Here is an 18,160-nt window from a genome sequence, read left to right as displayed (position 1 = left end):
GTCTTTAATTAATTCTATTATTAAAAAAAAAAGGAATTCTAAGTTGCCTGAAGTTATTAGTTTAGAAGATGGATCGACTACTAACAAATTGAAGAAAGTGGCTGATGCTTTGAATACTTATTTCGCTAGTATAGGAAATAAAATTGTTTCATCAGTAAAGAACCAGTTTGATTCACGCAGTAATAAACATTTTTCTTCATACCTTCCATCTCCTCAAAGTAATTCAATTTTTCTTGCGCCTATTTCTCGGTCTGAAATAACAAAAATAGTGTGTGATCTAAATCCAGGTAACTCAGCGGGAATTGACGGGTCTAGTTCTATAATTGTTAATGAAATATTGTCTGCAGTAATTTTGCCATTACATCATATAATTAATCTTTCATTTAAAACTGGAGTTTTCCCATCTGCTTTTATAGAAGCGAGGATAATTCCACTTCACAAAGGTGACTCTCCTAAAAACCCATCAAATTACCGCCCTATTTCTATTTTGTCAGCTTTTTCTAAAACATTTGAGAAGGCAATTTATAAGAGGATCTATGACTTTCTTAAATCGTTTAATTTTTTCAAAAATTCCCAGTTTGGTTTTAGGTCTGGACACAATACTGAGCACGCTATCATTGCTCTCATCCAATATATTCATGAATGCTTAGATAGAGGTGAAATTCCAGCAACAATATACTTGGATTTTAAAAAAGCATTCAATACAATATCCCATTGTATTCTTTTTCGTAAATTGGATAATTGTGGTGTGCGCGGACTGGCGTTGGATCTAGTTAAATCTTATCTTGATAAGAGAAAGCAACGAATAGATGGAGGTAATTTTCTCTCTTCGCCTGTTCCTCAGTCCTCCAGGGTTGGGGTGCCTCAGGGCTCTGTCCTAGGTCCTCTGCTTTTTCTAGTTTATATAAATGATTTTCACCGCGCTTTGGCAATCCCATGGCTCAGCACGCATTTTGCTGATGATACGGCAGTTTTAATTTCTGAGAGGAATGACGAGGTGTTGGAGGCAAAACTTGATACTGCATTTTCTAATGTTCTTGAATGGTGTTCTGCAAATTTTATTACTTTGAATTTATCAAAAACTAATTTCATAATTTACGGCAAGAAGTCAAATATATGCCCTCGTATTACCCGAGTTACTTCTTCGAAGTATCTATTATCAATATCTCGGGTGAAAGGGATAAAGTACCTTGTACTCATGATTGATGTAAGCTTATATTTTAAAACACACATTAAAAATATAGGCTTAAAAATTTCAAGGTAGTTTGGTTTAATGGGGAGGTTGAAGCATTATTTGGCCTACTCTGCTTTGCGAAGCATTTATTTTTCCCTGATTCAGTCTAATATTAGTTGTTGTTCTCTAGTATATTTATCTACATTTAAAAGCCATATTAAACCAATACAGATTTTACAAAATAAAGCAGTAAGAATCCTCAAACTTTTTATTTCATCGCCTATTTCACTTCCAAATAAGTCTTCTACAGCATCTTTATGTACTTATTTAGATATACTTCCAGTTTCTCAACAATTTACTTTTGGAGCAATTATTTAAAAATTTAATTATGACATTAATAAATTACCGCCATATTACCTCAATCAAAGTTTGTTCTCCCGATCACAAGATTTACATCGTTATAACACGCGACAAAAAAAGAGTATCTACATTGACAAGTATAGTACTGAGAGATCTAAATTCGCCCAGTTTGTGTCAATAGCCCGGTGCTGGGATGCTCACAAGGATTTTATTAATAAAATTTTTTCTATCCATTTACTAAAAAGGAATCTTAAATTTCATTTAGTTCAGGATTATTTTTAATTAAGCGTCTTTTTAATATGATTAAGTTGTTTGTTTGGATTGTTGTTCTAAGTGAATGTGGGCCTCTCGGCTATCTTTTAGTATGCATTTATATTTAATAATATTGATCTCTCTTTTTTTTATATATTTATATTTGGATCCTGGACTAGCTGCTACTTTCATATTATTGTTGTATTATTGTATCTTTGCCGTCGTAATTATCTTTGTATTGTAGCGTAAAATTTTTTATTGTATCTTTGTCTAGGCCTAGTTTTTCGAGCTTGTCTCCCCATGGGCCTATATCAATTATATACATGTGTATGTTAATAATAAAATGATTGAACTTGAACTTGACATCTATTACTATGAAGAAGGGTTAGGTTTCACTACTGCCATTTGTATAAGCACACGTTAGGTTAGAGATCCTGTCTGTTTGAATCTTTTGACCACCAAAGCTGGTCAGGAACATGTAGTGTCTTAGATATAATGGGTTTTGGCTCAAGGGTGTTGAAGTTCCTTTGTGGTATAATATTTGCCTGTGCACCAGTGTCAATTTTGAAGGTGATTTTTATTTGTTTGTTGATTGTTAATTTCACATAAGGTTGGTCACTACCTATGTCCATGTTCACCATATTAATACTGTGTCAGTAAAAAGGTCATCTTCATTGCTTTGAAATGCCTCTTGGTTTCTGAGGTTTACTGTTCTCTTTCTGCTTTTGCCTACTTTTGCAAAATGGCTCATTTTGTCAAAATTGCTATATACTTTTCCTCTTGCGGGGTATTTGTGCAAAAATGAGTATTCTCCGCCACAGAAGTAACAACCTTTGTTTGTCTTCTTTCCCTTTCAAATGAAGTCCACTTCTTGTTTCATATGTGTATCCTGGCTTGGATCAGGCTTTGCCATGGTTCTAAGTTGCACTTTGGTTTTTACATGGGCCCTGGCAATTGTTACTGCTTATGACAGGCTCAGAGTTGAACTTGATTGAAAGATCTTTGCTGAGGCTATGCTGCATACCAGTCTGTCTCTTATCATTTCCTCTTTCAAGGGAGTTTTTGAATACTCACATTTTCAAACCAATAACCTTAAGCCTGTGATATACTGATCAATAGTTTCATCATCGTGTTGGTCGCTTTTGTAAAAAATATACCTCGAGAATACTGTGTTTGATAGGTGGTTGAAATATTCATAGAATTTTGATATTTTTGCATCTAAATTGTCTGTTTCCTCGTCAGATATTGTAACCCTTTCTCTCCTAGCCACATTAGCAAGAATGGACGTTGTATTTTTTTTGGATTTTCTACTGAGAGGGCCTTAGATTGGCATGTGCTCTGAATCTTGACCAGGCCTCTTACAGGTTGTCACTAGGCCAATTATTGTTGCGTACTGTATGTTGGCTTCCATGTCTGACACCATGTAAAGTTTGTTTGATACAGCAAGAACTTTATTCAATGATTGTAGGAACTCAAGTCACTAGAATAGAAAGATAAGTTAGAATATTACAAAAGGATCTTTGAAATGCCTTTTCCTTGTTTTCATAAATATTCCCCATTGTAGACTGGCTGGGTAGTCAGTAAAGGGGATGGTATGAAGTAAGTGAAGTAATAACAATGGGACTGAAGCAATAAAATAACAAATTATAGTGAATTGAAATTAAGAAAACAGCACTATTGAAATTTCAAACAATTTTCCAACCCTTTTTATGGACCCAAAGAACCTGTTTGCAGCTAGCTGCATTATTTGAAGCCATTTTAAGGTGATATTTGCTCTAAATATGAAAAAATTCTCAAATACACAATTTTGTTTCTCCGGTTCAGTGTTTTGATGAAGCATTGGTGTATTACAGTAACTCTGCCTCTGACAGAGATGCCAGTCCATGAAAATCTATAAGAAATTTTTTTTTCAGTTTGCCAATGAAAGTACAAAAAAGGTATTTAAAAATGGGGGGGGGGGGGGTTGATTGCCACCCCTCCTAAGTTGAAATTCTCGGGCTTATAACTGAAGGTTTTTTTGTTCTTCTTTGTTTGATGTCAGTAAATCTTTTCAGTGACTGTTTTTTTTTCAATAATAGTGGTTTTGATGGTGAACTTTTTTTATTTTATTTTTATGAGAAATAAAAACACAGAGCTTGAAATAAAAATTATTTTCAGTAAGGTACAAAATATGCTCTGGTCCTTAAAAGAAATGGGAGGATGAGTGTAAGCCCTACTTTTGTTTATGGTAGTTTATACTCATTTTTATTTTTCTAAGGAGGCTATTTGAATGTTTGAAATGGGGGGTTAAATATTTTATAACGGGGGTCTAATGATGGGAGTTTTGACTGTTACTATTTTATAGCTACTCTTTTGACTGACCCCCGATTCTACTGTTAAAGAACCTCACAATGAGGCATAGCCATAACATCTAGGATCGTCGCGTTATTAGGTTGCTACTCATTACCTGTACATTAGATTATAAGGATCGGATTCCTTAGGGAGCGAATTGGAGACACAAAGGACTAATTTTTCTGAGAAATACTAATATGAAGAGACATAAATAAGAAAGTAATGTATTCATTTTTACTCACATGGGTAGTACAAGGTTGTTCAGGAATATCAAATAAAATGGCACTTCAATACACTGGTATGGACAATATGGTATGAAGCACGATTGTTATTATATAGGGTCAAATCTAGTCACGTAATAGACTCGGACTTAGCTGCGTAAAAGCTGACACTAGGTTTTTTACACACTGAGGATAGATTCTAACCGGATTCTATCTAAACTGTAAGTTCAACGTTTCTAGATCTAACTTGACTCAACATAGTCTGAAAATAGATTCTCAAAAGATCCAAAGTAGATTGACCATCAACTCAAAATAGACTTACTGCTCAGCTGCAGATCCTAGTTACTACACTTTCCACATTTTGCCGAGGGTTACATTAAGGCGTTAGTAGAGATATGTCGCCCGTATTCCTATTGGGCCAAGAGAATACATAATTCGGCTACCTCAACATTCATATAGTTTATAGCTATATGATTGACATTTCGGAATTTTTCCGTGATGTTTTGCTAACGACTTGTCATCTAGTTTCAAGATGGCTTATAATTTATCGCAATGAAACTTTGTTACGGAACAATGCAACTTGATTACATTGGAATACATAACATACACTTTGTTTTGGAGCAATATGACTTGATTACATGAAAATACTTTGTATCTCTTGTGGCTATTTTTTGTCTAATAAATTCTACCTTCTCTTGACAGTTTGGTGATTCAAGTTCCTAAAAATAAAGTACATTGTTGACCGCCTGTTGCGCAATATTTAATTAAACTGAAATTCATCTCATACTTCTGTGACAGTTTATCTTTTTTGCTTCAAGATTTATTGATTGCAATTAAACATTCGTTGTGGAAAAATATTTTACAAAGTTTATTTCAGATGAGATACATTGTATCTTTAATAGCTATTCTTAATGTGCATTAGCGGCATGACTTAATTGACTTCTGTGGGTTTTATGATTTTAGGTTAATAGTTTAATCAGTTGTGTTTCGCATACATATTTTTGAATAGAAGGGAAAAAGTTTAAAGATAGTTTGCGGTTTTTTGAATTTTGATCACGGTACATTTTGACTCAGTTATTTTTTTTGTAAATTATGTGTGTTTGGGTAGTTTTACATGTGAAATATTATTTATCTTTATTTCTGCTCCTCTTTAGTTCAATCTTCTCTTTATTTTTCTTTAATAAACTTCTTTTGTGGATTTTCTTTTAAATTAATCTTGTAAAGGCCAAAGGATTGTATGGGCTTTACTGAAAACAAAATATATTTCAAACATTTTCTATATGACAATATTATTAAATCAGTATCGCTGATTCATGGCTATTTGGAATTTTTTTGGATTTGCCAACGAAATTAAAAAAAGTTATTTTCAAAATGTTGGGGGGGGATTTCCGTCCCCTGCAAAATTGACATCCCTCGTCTTTAACTGAAGGTTCTCGTGTTCTTTTTTTTTTGTTTGATACCAACAGCCTTTTTCATTGATATCTTTCTATTTGTTTATCTAACATTTTCTTTTGCCCCTGGTTCCAGAGCATTCTTTTTAATTCATGCAAATGAAACGAAAGTTCTGGTTTTTCATGTGTGCTTCTTTTTTAACTTACTACTTTTAATTAACACTAAAAGTTACGGTCATCAACTGGTTATAGTTGGAAAGAGTACTGGAACTGAAATGTTTAAAGCCATCTAGAAGTCTGTATAAATAATAGAGCAAAACATATCAAATGATAGGAAAGAGCAGCATTAAAGCTGGCTGATATTATCCTATATGTTGGTAAGACTGCCACCCCCTCTACGTCCTGCTCTTTGCCCCCCCCCCTGCTACGTTCTGCTCTTGCGCAGTTTTGTTAATTTGTGCAAATGAAACGAATACTATGGTATGTCATGTGTGCTACTTTTTTTTATTTTTGCTTTATGATGGTATTGACATGCACAACCCAAATTGGCTCAAAGGGTACAAGAGGTGACATACCAAGAAGCCAAAACAGGAATTTATTTATATATTCTGGGCATTTCATACGTTTACTAGTTGTTTTATTTTTGCTTTACATTGTGCTAAAGCCATTTTTTTTTTCAAATAGACACAAGAGACATTTGGGTCTGGATTAATGGTTTTTGTATTTCCAGAATGGAGAACTGTTTAGTTTATCATATGGAGCCTTGGTTGTACAGATGATAAATGACTATGACAATGTTGAAGATGTTAATAAGCAGTTAGATAAAGTTGGTTACAACATGGGTGTAAGGCTTATTGAAGATTTCCTTTCTCGAACTGGCACTGGAAGATGCTATGATTTCAGAGAAACAGCTGAAAAAATACAGGTACATTTTTAATAGTACTAAATACTCGTTAAAGTATTATGGCACACCCTCCACCATCTTAATATCTTTAGAAGTCCAGTTTTATGTACCTCACAAGATTTTCTCAATGTTATTTTTTCGAATTTTGTAATCTCAAGCAAACAGAATCTAGGGTACCCAGCTATTTTCTTAACTATTGCAGTTTGTTAAGGTGTTTAAGGTGCAGTTTGTTAACTAATTTCTTAACTATTGCAGTTTGTTAAGGTGTTTAAGGTGCAGTTTGTTAACTAATTTCTTAACTATTGCAGTTTGTTGAGGTGTTTAAGGTGCAGTTTGTTAACTATTTTCTTAACTATTGCAGTTTGTTGAGGTGTTTAAGGTGCAGTTTGTTAACTATTTTCTTAACTATTGCAGTTTGTGGAGGTGTTTAAGGTGCAGTTTGTTAACTATTTTCTTAACTATTCTAGTTTGTTTAGGTGTTTAAGGTGCAGTTTGTTAAGGTGTTCTAGACGTAGGATCCTTATGTATCATTAATAGAAATAAGTTTCACATGTAATCCAGGTATTCTCAACTACTCTTTGATGAAACAGCTAAAACTGCTTTGGCTTCAAATCACTCAAAATATTTTGTTCACTAGCAGTAGTATTTGACATCTAACTATTAAGGCTGATGCCTTAAACTAGCCAATAATATAATGTTGTATCCATAGAAACTTGCCTTTTGACTCCAAGTTACATTCGTTTCACTTGGACACGTTAATTGAATAATCATGATGAAATTAGCATTGAGAACTATAAATTATTCCAACATTTTGTTAGTATTTCTTTTACAGATAAATATCATGCATAATTCTCATCTTTATTTGCATGTACAGTTCTCTTACCTGCCTTGTACTCATTCTTTCTGATTGTTTTTTGTATTTCTATTGATGTTGTTTTTTCTTTGCTGGAAAACGTGAATTAGGCATGTTGTATAGCCTGTTATAAAAGCGTAATTGTGGAAAGCAAATTGCTTGTTGCTTAACAATGCATATATAAATTGGAACAAACATGTCACGGAATAATAGAAAAACTTAGAAAACCTGGTAAAGGTCCACATAAAGAATAGCTGAATGCTTTCAATAATCTAGTTGGTTCTACCTTCCCAGGTTTAAAGTTTCTTCCTTACTCTATAGTTTGTATTTTAAAAAATACAAAAAATTATAGAGTAAGGAAGAAACTTTTAAACCTATTTTAAGAAATTTGAATGGAACTTTTTTTTAAAAAGATTTTTGGATATGATTAAACTTATCTATAATATATCCAACTTATTCAAGATGATCCTCTGACCTTCTGAGATTTTTCTAATGTGAACTCCCCAAGAACAATCCCAATACAAAGCGAAGTGTCCACAGAACTGTGTCCAGGATTAATTTTCAGGGGGGGGGGGGGGTTTACAGAGAAGCTTTAAAAAGATATAAAAAATGTGCCTTTTTGCATGTTTATTACGTTTTTACGAGTCTGACAAATATTTCGGGGGGGGGGGGTGTAAAACCCCCTGACCCATCCCCTGAATACGGCGTTGAGTGTCCAACCCTGTTTTGCCAGGAGACTGTAACTGCGACTTTGCGGAGTTTGCTATATTCCTTTACCATTACGTTTATTATTGCAAAAGAGCACACTAATTAATTTAACATAATTGCCTGGCATTCCATAATGAGGAAGTAGTCCAAGATCTTCTTTTTTGTTAGCTGAATCATGTATAACAATTTTTTTGATGATATATGGTACTTGTTCTCTCCCAGGACCAGGATACATGGACAACTAAAAACAAAGCTTGAACAATGCCTTGGGAAAGTTTTCCCTAGATGATTTTTGATCAGTAATACTCCAGAGGTCCTTATGGAGAGTCACCATTGTTGCCTAGCCAGCCGGTTCACGGAGACCTGAGCAGGAAGGTTGAGTTCAGTAAATGAAGCCTCCTGTGATTTCTAGGAATCGCTATATGAGCTGATTCATGGAATATTACTTAACTAGGGTCTACTACTCTTTAACATATCAAAGAAATTTTGTCTGGAAAGTGACTGTATACCCTATTACATACTACATGCGACCGCAAGACTACATACATAAATATTCGTAGTGCATTTCCATAGTTTGTAATTTGCTTGAAACTAAGGCACTGTCAGTCTGTATTATTCTGAGGCCTGCTGTAGGCATGGCGGCCTTCTGTAGGCCTCTGAGGCATGGCGGACTGCTGTAAGTGCTGATCTCTGAATGTAGCAGAGATGGTGCTCAGAGAATTGAATATTGTTTATATACCAGTCCTCAAATTCTAATAATAACTGGTGCTTTTGAGAAGAGGGTTATAGTGTTAGAACACAAAATCAATTGAAACTTAACTAAAATCAAATGGATTCTTTTTCATTGCAAAAATTATTATGTTTGATTTTTATGAAGTTATAAACTGTCTTTCTTGTTGGCAGGCTGGATTCAGAATGTATTTAGGCTTTGCACCAAATGTAGTCAATTGGAGTTCTTCCGGTGATGAATTCTCCTTGGTAATGGACCAGAATCCTTTATCTGAGTTTGTGGAACTGCCAGATTCATTAACTAGTTTGAAGTACTCAGCTATTATTTGTGGAGTCATTAGAGGAGCACTAGAAATGGTACGTACTACCGCTTGTACTGACTTCGAATTACCGTTCATGATACCTACAGCAGAGATCTGAAAGTTTCTGTTCATTAGTAAAGACTGTGAATGATTGAAGATTATCTGTGGAGCCATTAAAGAGTATCAGAAATTGCGTATAGGATCACTTTTATTGACTTTCACTATTAACATTATTGCAGCATTTATGATATCTAGAGCAAGAGTATGAAAAATACGTTCCGTGGCACTTCTGTTCCCGGCACTACCTCTGTGTGAGGAATGGGGTTTAAAACAGAAAACGTGCTATTCTAGGCCGCTAGTTTTTAAGTTTTGTTTTATAGGGATTGTTTAGATGGAATTCTTTGTCATTTGTTAGTCAATTCTTTGTCAAAGTCATTTGTGTATTGTTTGCGGACTATAAAGTAACACAGAGAAACAACGCTTAATGGATGTAAGTACGCTCTCTATCATGTTCCATGTTAGATGGCGTGTGGAGCAAGCCATAATTGTGTCTATCGACCATGATTGTGATTCATTTGTGTATTACGTAACCATAACGTAGCATAAGGTTTCGTAACGCGAAATTCTATGTAGAGCTGTAATCTACATTGCACTGCCTAAATTACAAACAAAAAATGTTCCCTAAGATTGCGTAGCATAACGTAAAGTCTTAATTTGTGCTAATATGAAAGGTTCTGCAGCATGGGCGCCCATAGGCTGAATTTTAGGGGGGGGGGATAACCTGGTCTAATCGGCACTTCCAGTGCTGTATAATTGAGACCTCAAGACAAATTATCCTAGGCAGTGCGATAGCGGTGCCTAAGTAAAGAGCGACGTGGGCACAATATATTGTTTTGTTTTTTAGACCTGAGCCCTTCTTATAGAAAGAAATGTCATAGGAACTTCAAAAAGAGCTCATGGAGGGCAACCAGCTCCCCCTCCCCACGTCAATCACTTCCCCAAACACATCCAATCAAAATTTTGAGATAGCCATTTTGTTTAGCATAGTTAAAAGGTCCAGAAATTATGACTTTGAGAATGACAACCCCCCCCACATCCATCAGAGCAAGGTTGTAAGTTATGACCTGGGGGGATATAAGGTTTTTTATGGAAAGGGTGGTCATAGGAACCTCAGAGGGGGCTCATTTGATTGGTAATCAGAAGTTCTATTGGCCTTTTTAACTGTCAAAAGTAATTGGAGGTCAACCAGCCCCCCCCCCGTGCACCAATCATTCCCAAAACGCATTCAATCATAATTCTTGAGATATCCATTTTGTTCAGTGTAGTTGAAAGTTCCAGAAATGATGTCTTTGAGGATAACCCCTCCCCCCATAGCCCTCAGGGCAAGGGTTGTAAGTTACAGTTAAGCCCTGGGGGCATATAAGATTTTTATTGAAATGGTAGTCGTATGAGCTTCAAAGAGGGATCATTGGATTGGTAATCAGAAGTTATAGTGCGCTTTTTAAGAGTCAAAGTGACCAGAGGGCAAATACCCTCCCCTCTACACATATACGTTGTATTTTCCCAAAACATATCTGATAGAAATTTTTAGACGGCCAGTTGTTGTCGTAGAAACTTCAAAAAGTGATCATTCGGTTGGTAATTGAAAGGGCTAGTGCCCTCTTTAACAGTCAAAAGCGATTGGAGGACAACCATCACCCCCCCCCTCCTCCCCGGACCCATCATTTCCCCAAACACTTCCAGTCAAAATTTCGAGATAGTTATTTTGCTTGACGTAGTTTAAAAGTCCAGAATTTATGTCTGAGGATAAGAACCCCCTCACAGTCCTCAGGGCAAGGGTTGTAAGGTTTGCCCCGAGGGCATTTAAGGTTTTTATGGAAACGGTGGTTGTATAAACTTCGAAGATGGTGCATTTGATTGGAAATCGGAAGCTGAAGAGCTATTTTTAAGAGTCAAATTTATCGGAGGGCATCTATACCCCCCCTCCCCACGTCATATTTTCCCCAAATGCATCCGATAGAAGTTTTAGGATAGGCATTTGTTCAAGAATAGTCCAAAGGTCTCATAACACGGCCTTTGGGGTTGACACAACCCCCCAGAGTATAGGGGTAAGGGTTTTAAGTTGTGTCCTGGGGGGATGTAAGGTTTTTATGAAGAGGTAGTCTTGTGAACTTTAGAGAAGGCTCATTTAATTGGAAATGCAAGGCTCTAGTTCCATTTTAAGAGTCAAGCGTGATAGAGAGAAAATAGCCCCCCTCCCTGATATCCTCTTTTCCCCAAACACATTGGATCGAAATTGTGAGAGAATATAACAATGTCTTCAGTAATCAAAGAGAATATAACCATGTCTTCAGTAATCAAATATAAGAAATATTTAGGCGGACGTTGAACTAAATGAAAACAAACTATGCATGTGGACTTACAAAAAGGTGACAAAGCAATATCCTAAGAAAAACTTATGTAATTAAGTTAGATCTTTAATAGTTAGGTTGTGGAGGATTTTGAACTGGCCAGAAGGCACTAAGTGCATACTTTTAGTACTTCAACTACATATGCTGTAACCATTGACGCTAAAAGTATCAAGGTGAAACTTCTAGAAAGTGTTAAGGGGGCGTTCCAATTAAACAAAAATTTTTTTTATACACGCAGGTTTTCAAAAAAGTATATAAACAATATCATAGGCAGCACCACTCTATAATGGCTAGAAATATCATTGAAAAATTTAAAAAAACTAATTCGATTCAAAATTAAAAGTTCTAGGGTCCTCTCTAAGAGTAAAAAGAGATTGCAGGGCAATCAGCCCGTCTCTCAAGCCAATTTATCTCCAAAACACATCTAGTCAAAATTTTGAGACAACTTTTTTGTTCAGCATAGTAGAACGGTCCAGTAACTATGTCTTTAGTGATATTGGGCATGTCCAACCCCAATAATTATGCAACCGGCCCATGATGCTATATAGCTAAATGCTACTTTAAAACTAAATCAAAAGGCATTTTGTTTGTGGTTGCCAATAAGACATTTCAGCAATACATCGAGAACGACTGGGGCTATTAAGTTGAAGGTTTCGGGGCTTCTACTATAACTACTTCTGCTCTTACATTTTAAATAAATAAATAGATTTTAAGTGTGTCTAGATTGTCAAAGAGCATAGGTAGAATCTTTTGGGAATGATATTAAGTTTTATTTTTTCAGGACAACTTGTGGAGGTATAAAATAAAATTAAAAAATACTATTTGTGTCAGGATTAAAAATTGTTGAAAAAGTTTCTCCCAACATACAAATAGCTAGCCAAACTATGGATTTTAATAGAAAAAAAACGGAAAGATATAAACGTTATTTTTTTCATGAAAGTTACTTTCAATAAAAAACGAAAAGCAATTTATCCAAACAAATTTTTTCTACAAAACAAGCTTTTCAAAGAAAAGTAAAGAGCTCCATTAAGCCAAAAATGGACAGAATTGAAGTCAAGTTTTCGTCCAAGCGTTTTCTATCGGATGCATTTGGGGAAAATATGACATGGGGGGGGGGGTATAGCTGCCCTCCGATAAATTTGACTCTTAAAAATGGCTCTTCAACTTCCGATTTCCAATCAAATGAGCCATCTTCGAAGTTTATACAACCACCGTTTCCATAAAAACCTTAAATGCCCTCGGGGCAAACCTTACAACCCTTGCCCTGAGGACTGTGAGGGGGTTCTTATCCTCAGACATAAATTCTGGACTTTTAAACTACGTCAAGCAAAATAACTATCTCGAAATTTTGACTGGAAGTGTTTGGGGAAATGATGGGTCCGGGGAGGAGGGGGGACGGGATGGTTGCCCTCCAATTACTTTTGACTATTAAAGAGGGCACTAGCCCTTTCAATTACCAACCGACTGAGCCCTTTTCGAAGTTTCAACGACAACAAAGTTTTCGTCCAAGTTTTCGTCCAAACTACCACAAATCACTATTGATATCTAAATGAAACTCAAAAGGATCAGAAATTAGAATAAATAGCCGAGTCAAACTCGAAACGAGCAAAAATTAACATCAGTAGGGCTGATAACCCCCATGTCTTCTCAAGAACAGAACAGAATGTGCGCTTTACTGAAAACAGAACATGTTTTTTTTTTCATTTCAATTTTTTTTACTTAAATAAGTAAAAAAATTCTTTTACTCACTTTTTTTTACCCTTTTTATATTTTAAGGAATAAATATCAGTATATGTTATATTAAACTGACAATCCATGGTCATTTTTTTTTCAGTAAAGCCTAAGATGTATTCTGGTCTTGAGAAGGCATGGGGGGTTTTCAGCCCTACTGATGTTAATTTTTGCTCGTTTTGAATTTAACTCGGCTGTTTATTACAATTTCTGTTCGTTTTGAACTTCATTCATTTATTAATAGTGGTATGTGGTACTTTTATGCTTATATCACTACTTTACTTTATTTCTGCCAATTATTAACTTGTTGAAGCTATTTATTTTTCTTTGAAAACTTATTCTGTTGAAAAAGTTTTTTAAATTAATTAAAATATATGACACCGTCATTCAGCCAGAGGGAGAGTGGCGCCCCTGCCCCCCTCTCCTTATGGGTGCCCATGTTCTACAGCATAGTGTGAAACAGCCTTACATTTTAATACTTAGTAAGCTAAAATTGGGTACAAGTCCTGATATGAAGGACTTGTAATGTTTATGCTAATAGCTGTTTTCACTATAGATAACTAATAAATAATCCATTCGGATTTCTGTTACTTTAACAGTTCACACTTGAGATGAAGAATCAGTAACATTGATGGTGATGACGTAATAAATCAATATTGGAATATGAAATATTGAATGTAAATGAAATATTGGTAATAAATAAATATTGCAAATAAATGCTACAATGCATTCATATTTGAGTAAATTATAATATTATTCCTCACATAAGGAACACTTCTAATTGTATATACTACGGTTTCAAAAGTCACTTGGAAGTAATATTGTTAATTCAAGAATTCAAATTTCCGCTAATTCGAGTTTTCACTTATTATATGAAGAACTAATAGCATTGGTACTAGTGGTGGTTTTCCATATTGGAAACTATCAGAAACATATTGGCCAATCTCGGAAAATAAAAGAAAAATATCGGAAACATATTGGCCAATCAGAAGATTCTATGAGAAATTTAATTTGCACAAATTAGCGCTAGCTAAATCTTGATATTAAGTAAAACCTCATTCTAAATGGGCCTTTAGAATTGTTTTCAGTAGCGAAACTAAAATATACCATTCTGATAGTATTTTCTATTTTTTTGTGGAGTTTTCATGCGTTCTGAGTCATAATTTCAGTTGTAAGAGCTGCTACTCGTTTTCCACCAATGAGAATGAAGATGGGAGGTGTTTAGTCCACTGTTTGCTTGGATTGGCTGGAATTCAGATGCAAGTGTTAGCTCTTGCACCTTGGATTATAACTAGATGGGCGCAAGAGCGGCGCTTTAGGCAAATATTTAGATCAATACCACCAATCTGTTGCCAATCATTGATGAAACGTTGTTTCATGACGATGAAATATTTTGTTGATGAAACAGTTTTTCCTGAACACTTTTCTAAACTTTTGGTTACTATGGGTCATGGTTCGCTCTTTAATAAGTTGCAGCTATCGCAGCGACCTTTATATCCAGGTACGAGTGTGAACAGTGTTTTAGTTAAGTTTTCAGATCACTACCACCAATCTGTTGCCGATCATTGATGAAACGTTGTTTCATAACGATGAAATATTTTGTTTATGAAACAATTTTTCCAGAACACTTTTTTTAACTTTTGGTTACTATGGGCCATGGTTTGCTCTTTACTAAGTTGCAGCTTTTGCAGCTACCTTTTATACCCGGGTACGCGTCTGAACAGTATGTTAATCAAGTTTTCAGATCACTACCACCAATCTGTTGCCAATCATTGATGAAACGTTGTTTTATGAGGATGAAATATTTTGCAGATGAAACAATTTTTCCAGAACACTTTTTTAAACCTTTGGCTACTATGGACCGTGGTTTGCTCTTTACTAAGTTGTAGCTACTACAGTAACTTTTATTTCTGGTTGCGCATGAGAACAGTGTTTTAGTCACGTTTTCAGATCACTACCATCAATTTCTGCACTGATGAAACACTGTTGCTTAACAGAATTAAATAAAAAAAAACAAGTTTTTTTAACTGAAAGTAAGGAACGACATTAAAACTTAAAACGAACAGCAAGGCCGTGTCCAGGGGGGGGGTACCCGATTTGCCCCCCCCCCCCCCAAATTTTTAACCGAGTCGAAAATTAGTCTAAAAAATACCTGTAAAGACAAAACCTTACCAGAAAAAAATATGCTCCCCCACAAATCGGGTAACCCCCCCCCCTTCCCGAACAAAAATCCTGGATTTGGCCCTGACGAACAGAAATTATTCCGTATATGAAAGGGGCTGTCCCCTCCTCAACGCCTCGCTCTTTACGCTAATTTTTTTTATTGTTAAAAAAAAATAGAGTTGTGAGAAAGTCAAACTTTAGCGTAAAGAGCGAGGCGTTGAGGATGGGACAACCCCTTTTATATACGGAATAATTTCTGTTCGTTTTAAGTTTTAATGTCGTTCCTTACTTTCAATTAAAAAAACTTTTTATTTAATTTTTGAGCGTTTTTGAATTAATGCAGGGTTTGATTTTGGCTCACCGTACATGAATAATTAAAACAAAATTTGCATAATACTTTTACTTTTATTTGGTTAAATGGCTTTCTCGAAACTTGTTTAATTTTATTTATGAACGTTTTTATTATTAATAAATATACTTAACTTACAAATTAACTTACGTAACAAACATATATATTCATATATTCTTATTATTTATATTAGGAGGGTCGTTCCCTAGTCAATGCCTCGATTTTTACGCTAAAGTTCGAATTTTGTTCCAATTCTTTAAAAATGACCCCTTAATCACAAAGGCCGTTATTTAAAATAAATAGTTCTTATGAAAGTACTAAAAAATCTTTGGCTTAAAGAGCGAGGCATTGACTAAAGGGTGAACCCAATCATATACGTAATATTTTCTGTTCGTTTGAAGTTTTGATGTTGCTCCTTACTTTCAGTTGAAAAACTTGTTTTTTTTATGTTTAATTTCTGATCGTTTTTTTAAATAATGATTGGATATCCGGTGCCCCTTCATAGCAATGTCCCTTCCCCAATGAAAACGTCCTCCATGAAAAGTTCCTCCCACGTAACCCCCGAGCCACCCACTCCCCCCCACTACCAGAAAAAATCCCCCTGAAAACGTCTGTGTATTTCCCAATAACCAATACTATATGTTAACATTGGGTAAAGTTCATAACTTTCAGCCCTCCTCCCAGGGACTTCGGGGGATAAAGTCCCTAAAGATCCTAAAAGGACATAGTTATCATATTTTCGACCATGCTGAACAAAATGGCTCTCTCCAAATTTTGATCGGGTGACTTTGGTAAAAAAATTAGCGTGGGAGGGGGCCTAGTTGCCCTCCTTTTTTGGTCACTTAAATTGGGCACTAGAACTTTTAATTTCTGTTCCAATGAGCCCTCCCACGATATTTTAGGACCATTGGGTCGATACGATAACCCCTGAAAAAAAAAAAATAAACACGCATCCGTGATCTCAAAATACTTGTACTATCTGTCTTGGCTTTTCTCTGTCTACAATTGGCCATGTCTTGCAACCTATGCAACCTACTGCAAAATACATGATAACTTTAATTCAAAATCTGGCAAAAAATGCAAAATTCCATATTTTTGTAGATATGAGCTTGAAACCTCTACAGTAGGGTTCTCTGATACGCTGAATATTATGGTGTGATTTTCATTAAGGTTCTATAACTTTTAGGGGGTCTTTCCCCCTTTTCTCGAAAATCAGTCAAGTTTTCTCAGGCGCGTAACTTTTGATGGGTAGGACTAAACTTGATGAAACTTAAATATTTAAAATCAGCATTAAAATCTGTTTCTTTTGATGTATCTATTGGTATCCAAAACCCGTTTTCTAGAGTATCGGTTACCATTGAGCCGGGTCACTCCTTACTTACAGTTCGTTACCACGAACTGTCTGATTGAAATATATGGATGTTTTGTTTTCATTTTAGCAGGTGGTTGTCAAGATCGGTCGAAAAGATGATATAGCAGAAATGAGAAATTGTAAATAATGTAATCTTTTAAAGAATGACGAGCAAAAGTTATAGGCATTTCAAACTTAGCAAAGGTACATTTTGCAGATAGCATTATTATTATTAATTAATTAAAAAAAACTTTTTCTACAAAGTAAGTTTTTCAAAGAAAAGTAAAGAACTCCATTAAACAAAAAATGAGCAAAAATAAAATCAAATAATCTACCAAGTTCGAAACTACCACAAATCAGCATCGATAAATAAATGAAACCCAAAACGAAAAGAAATTACAATAAATAACCGAGTCAAACTCAAAACAAGCAGATATTAACATAAGTTGTGCTCAAAACCTCTATGTCTTCCCAAGGCCAGAACAAAATTTGCTCTTTACTGAAAAAAATATAAATGTTTTTGCTTTTATAACTTTAATAAATCAAATAATTTTAACATTTTGATTACTAAATATTAGTATATGTGTATTAAACTGACAATGCACATTCATTTGTATTTTTTCAGTAAAGTGGAGGATACTATCTGGAAATCAACTACGCTGAACAAAATGGCTATCTCAAAATTTTGATTGGATGTGTTTGGGGGAATGATGGGAATGGGGGAGGGGCCAGTTCCCCTCCAATCACTTTCGACTACTAAGAAGGGAACTAGCCTTTTTAATTTCCAATCAAATGAGCCTGTTTTGAAGTTTCTACGACAACGCCTTGTTATAAAAACCTTATATGCCCCCAAGGCATAACTTAAAACCCTTGCCCTGGGGGTTGTGGGGGAGTGTCCTCCTAAAAAATATATTTTCTATCTGGAAATCA

The 18,160-nt window shown here is 35.1% G+C and overlaps 1 protein-coding gene across 1 annotated transcript in view; it reads left to right on the top strand.

Annotated features, from left to right (window-relative positions):
* Bet3 (blocked early in transport 3) overlaps positions 1 to 18,160 on the top strand; it is a 67,669-nt gene that overhangs the window by 45,814 nt on the left and 3,695 nt on the right. The window contains exons 2-3 of the mRNA XM_089108322.1: positions 6,460 to 6,654; positions 9,098 to 9,280. Coding sequence (XP_088964448.1) covers positions 6,460 to 6,654; positions 9,098 to 9,280 — 378 coding nt within the window. The remainder of the gene's footprint in view (positions 1 to 6,459; positions 6,655 to 9,097; positions 9,281 to 18,160) is intronic.

This window comes from Artemia sp. Qi Xiang Cuo, chromosome 2, assembly GCF_049724085.1.
Source record: "Artemia sp. Qi Xiang Cuo chromosome 2, ASM4972408v1, whole genome shotgun sequence".
NCBI lineage: Eukaryota > Metazoa > Arthropoda > Branchiopoda > Anostraca > Artemiidae > Artemia > Artemia sp. Qi Xiang Cuo.
Note: the sequence above shows the minus strand (reverse complement) of the source record. Positions and strands in the feature narration are given on the sequence as shown.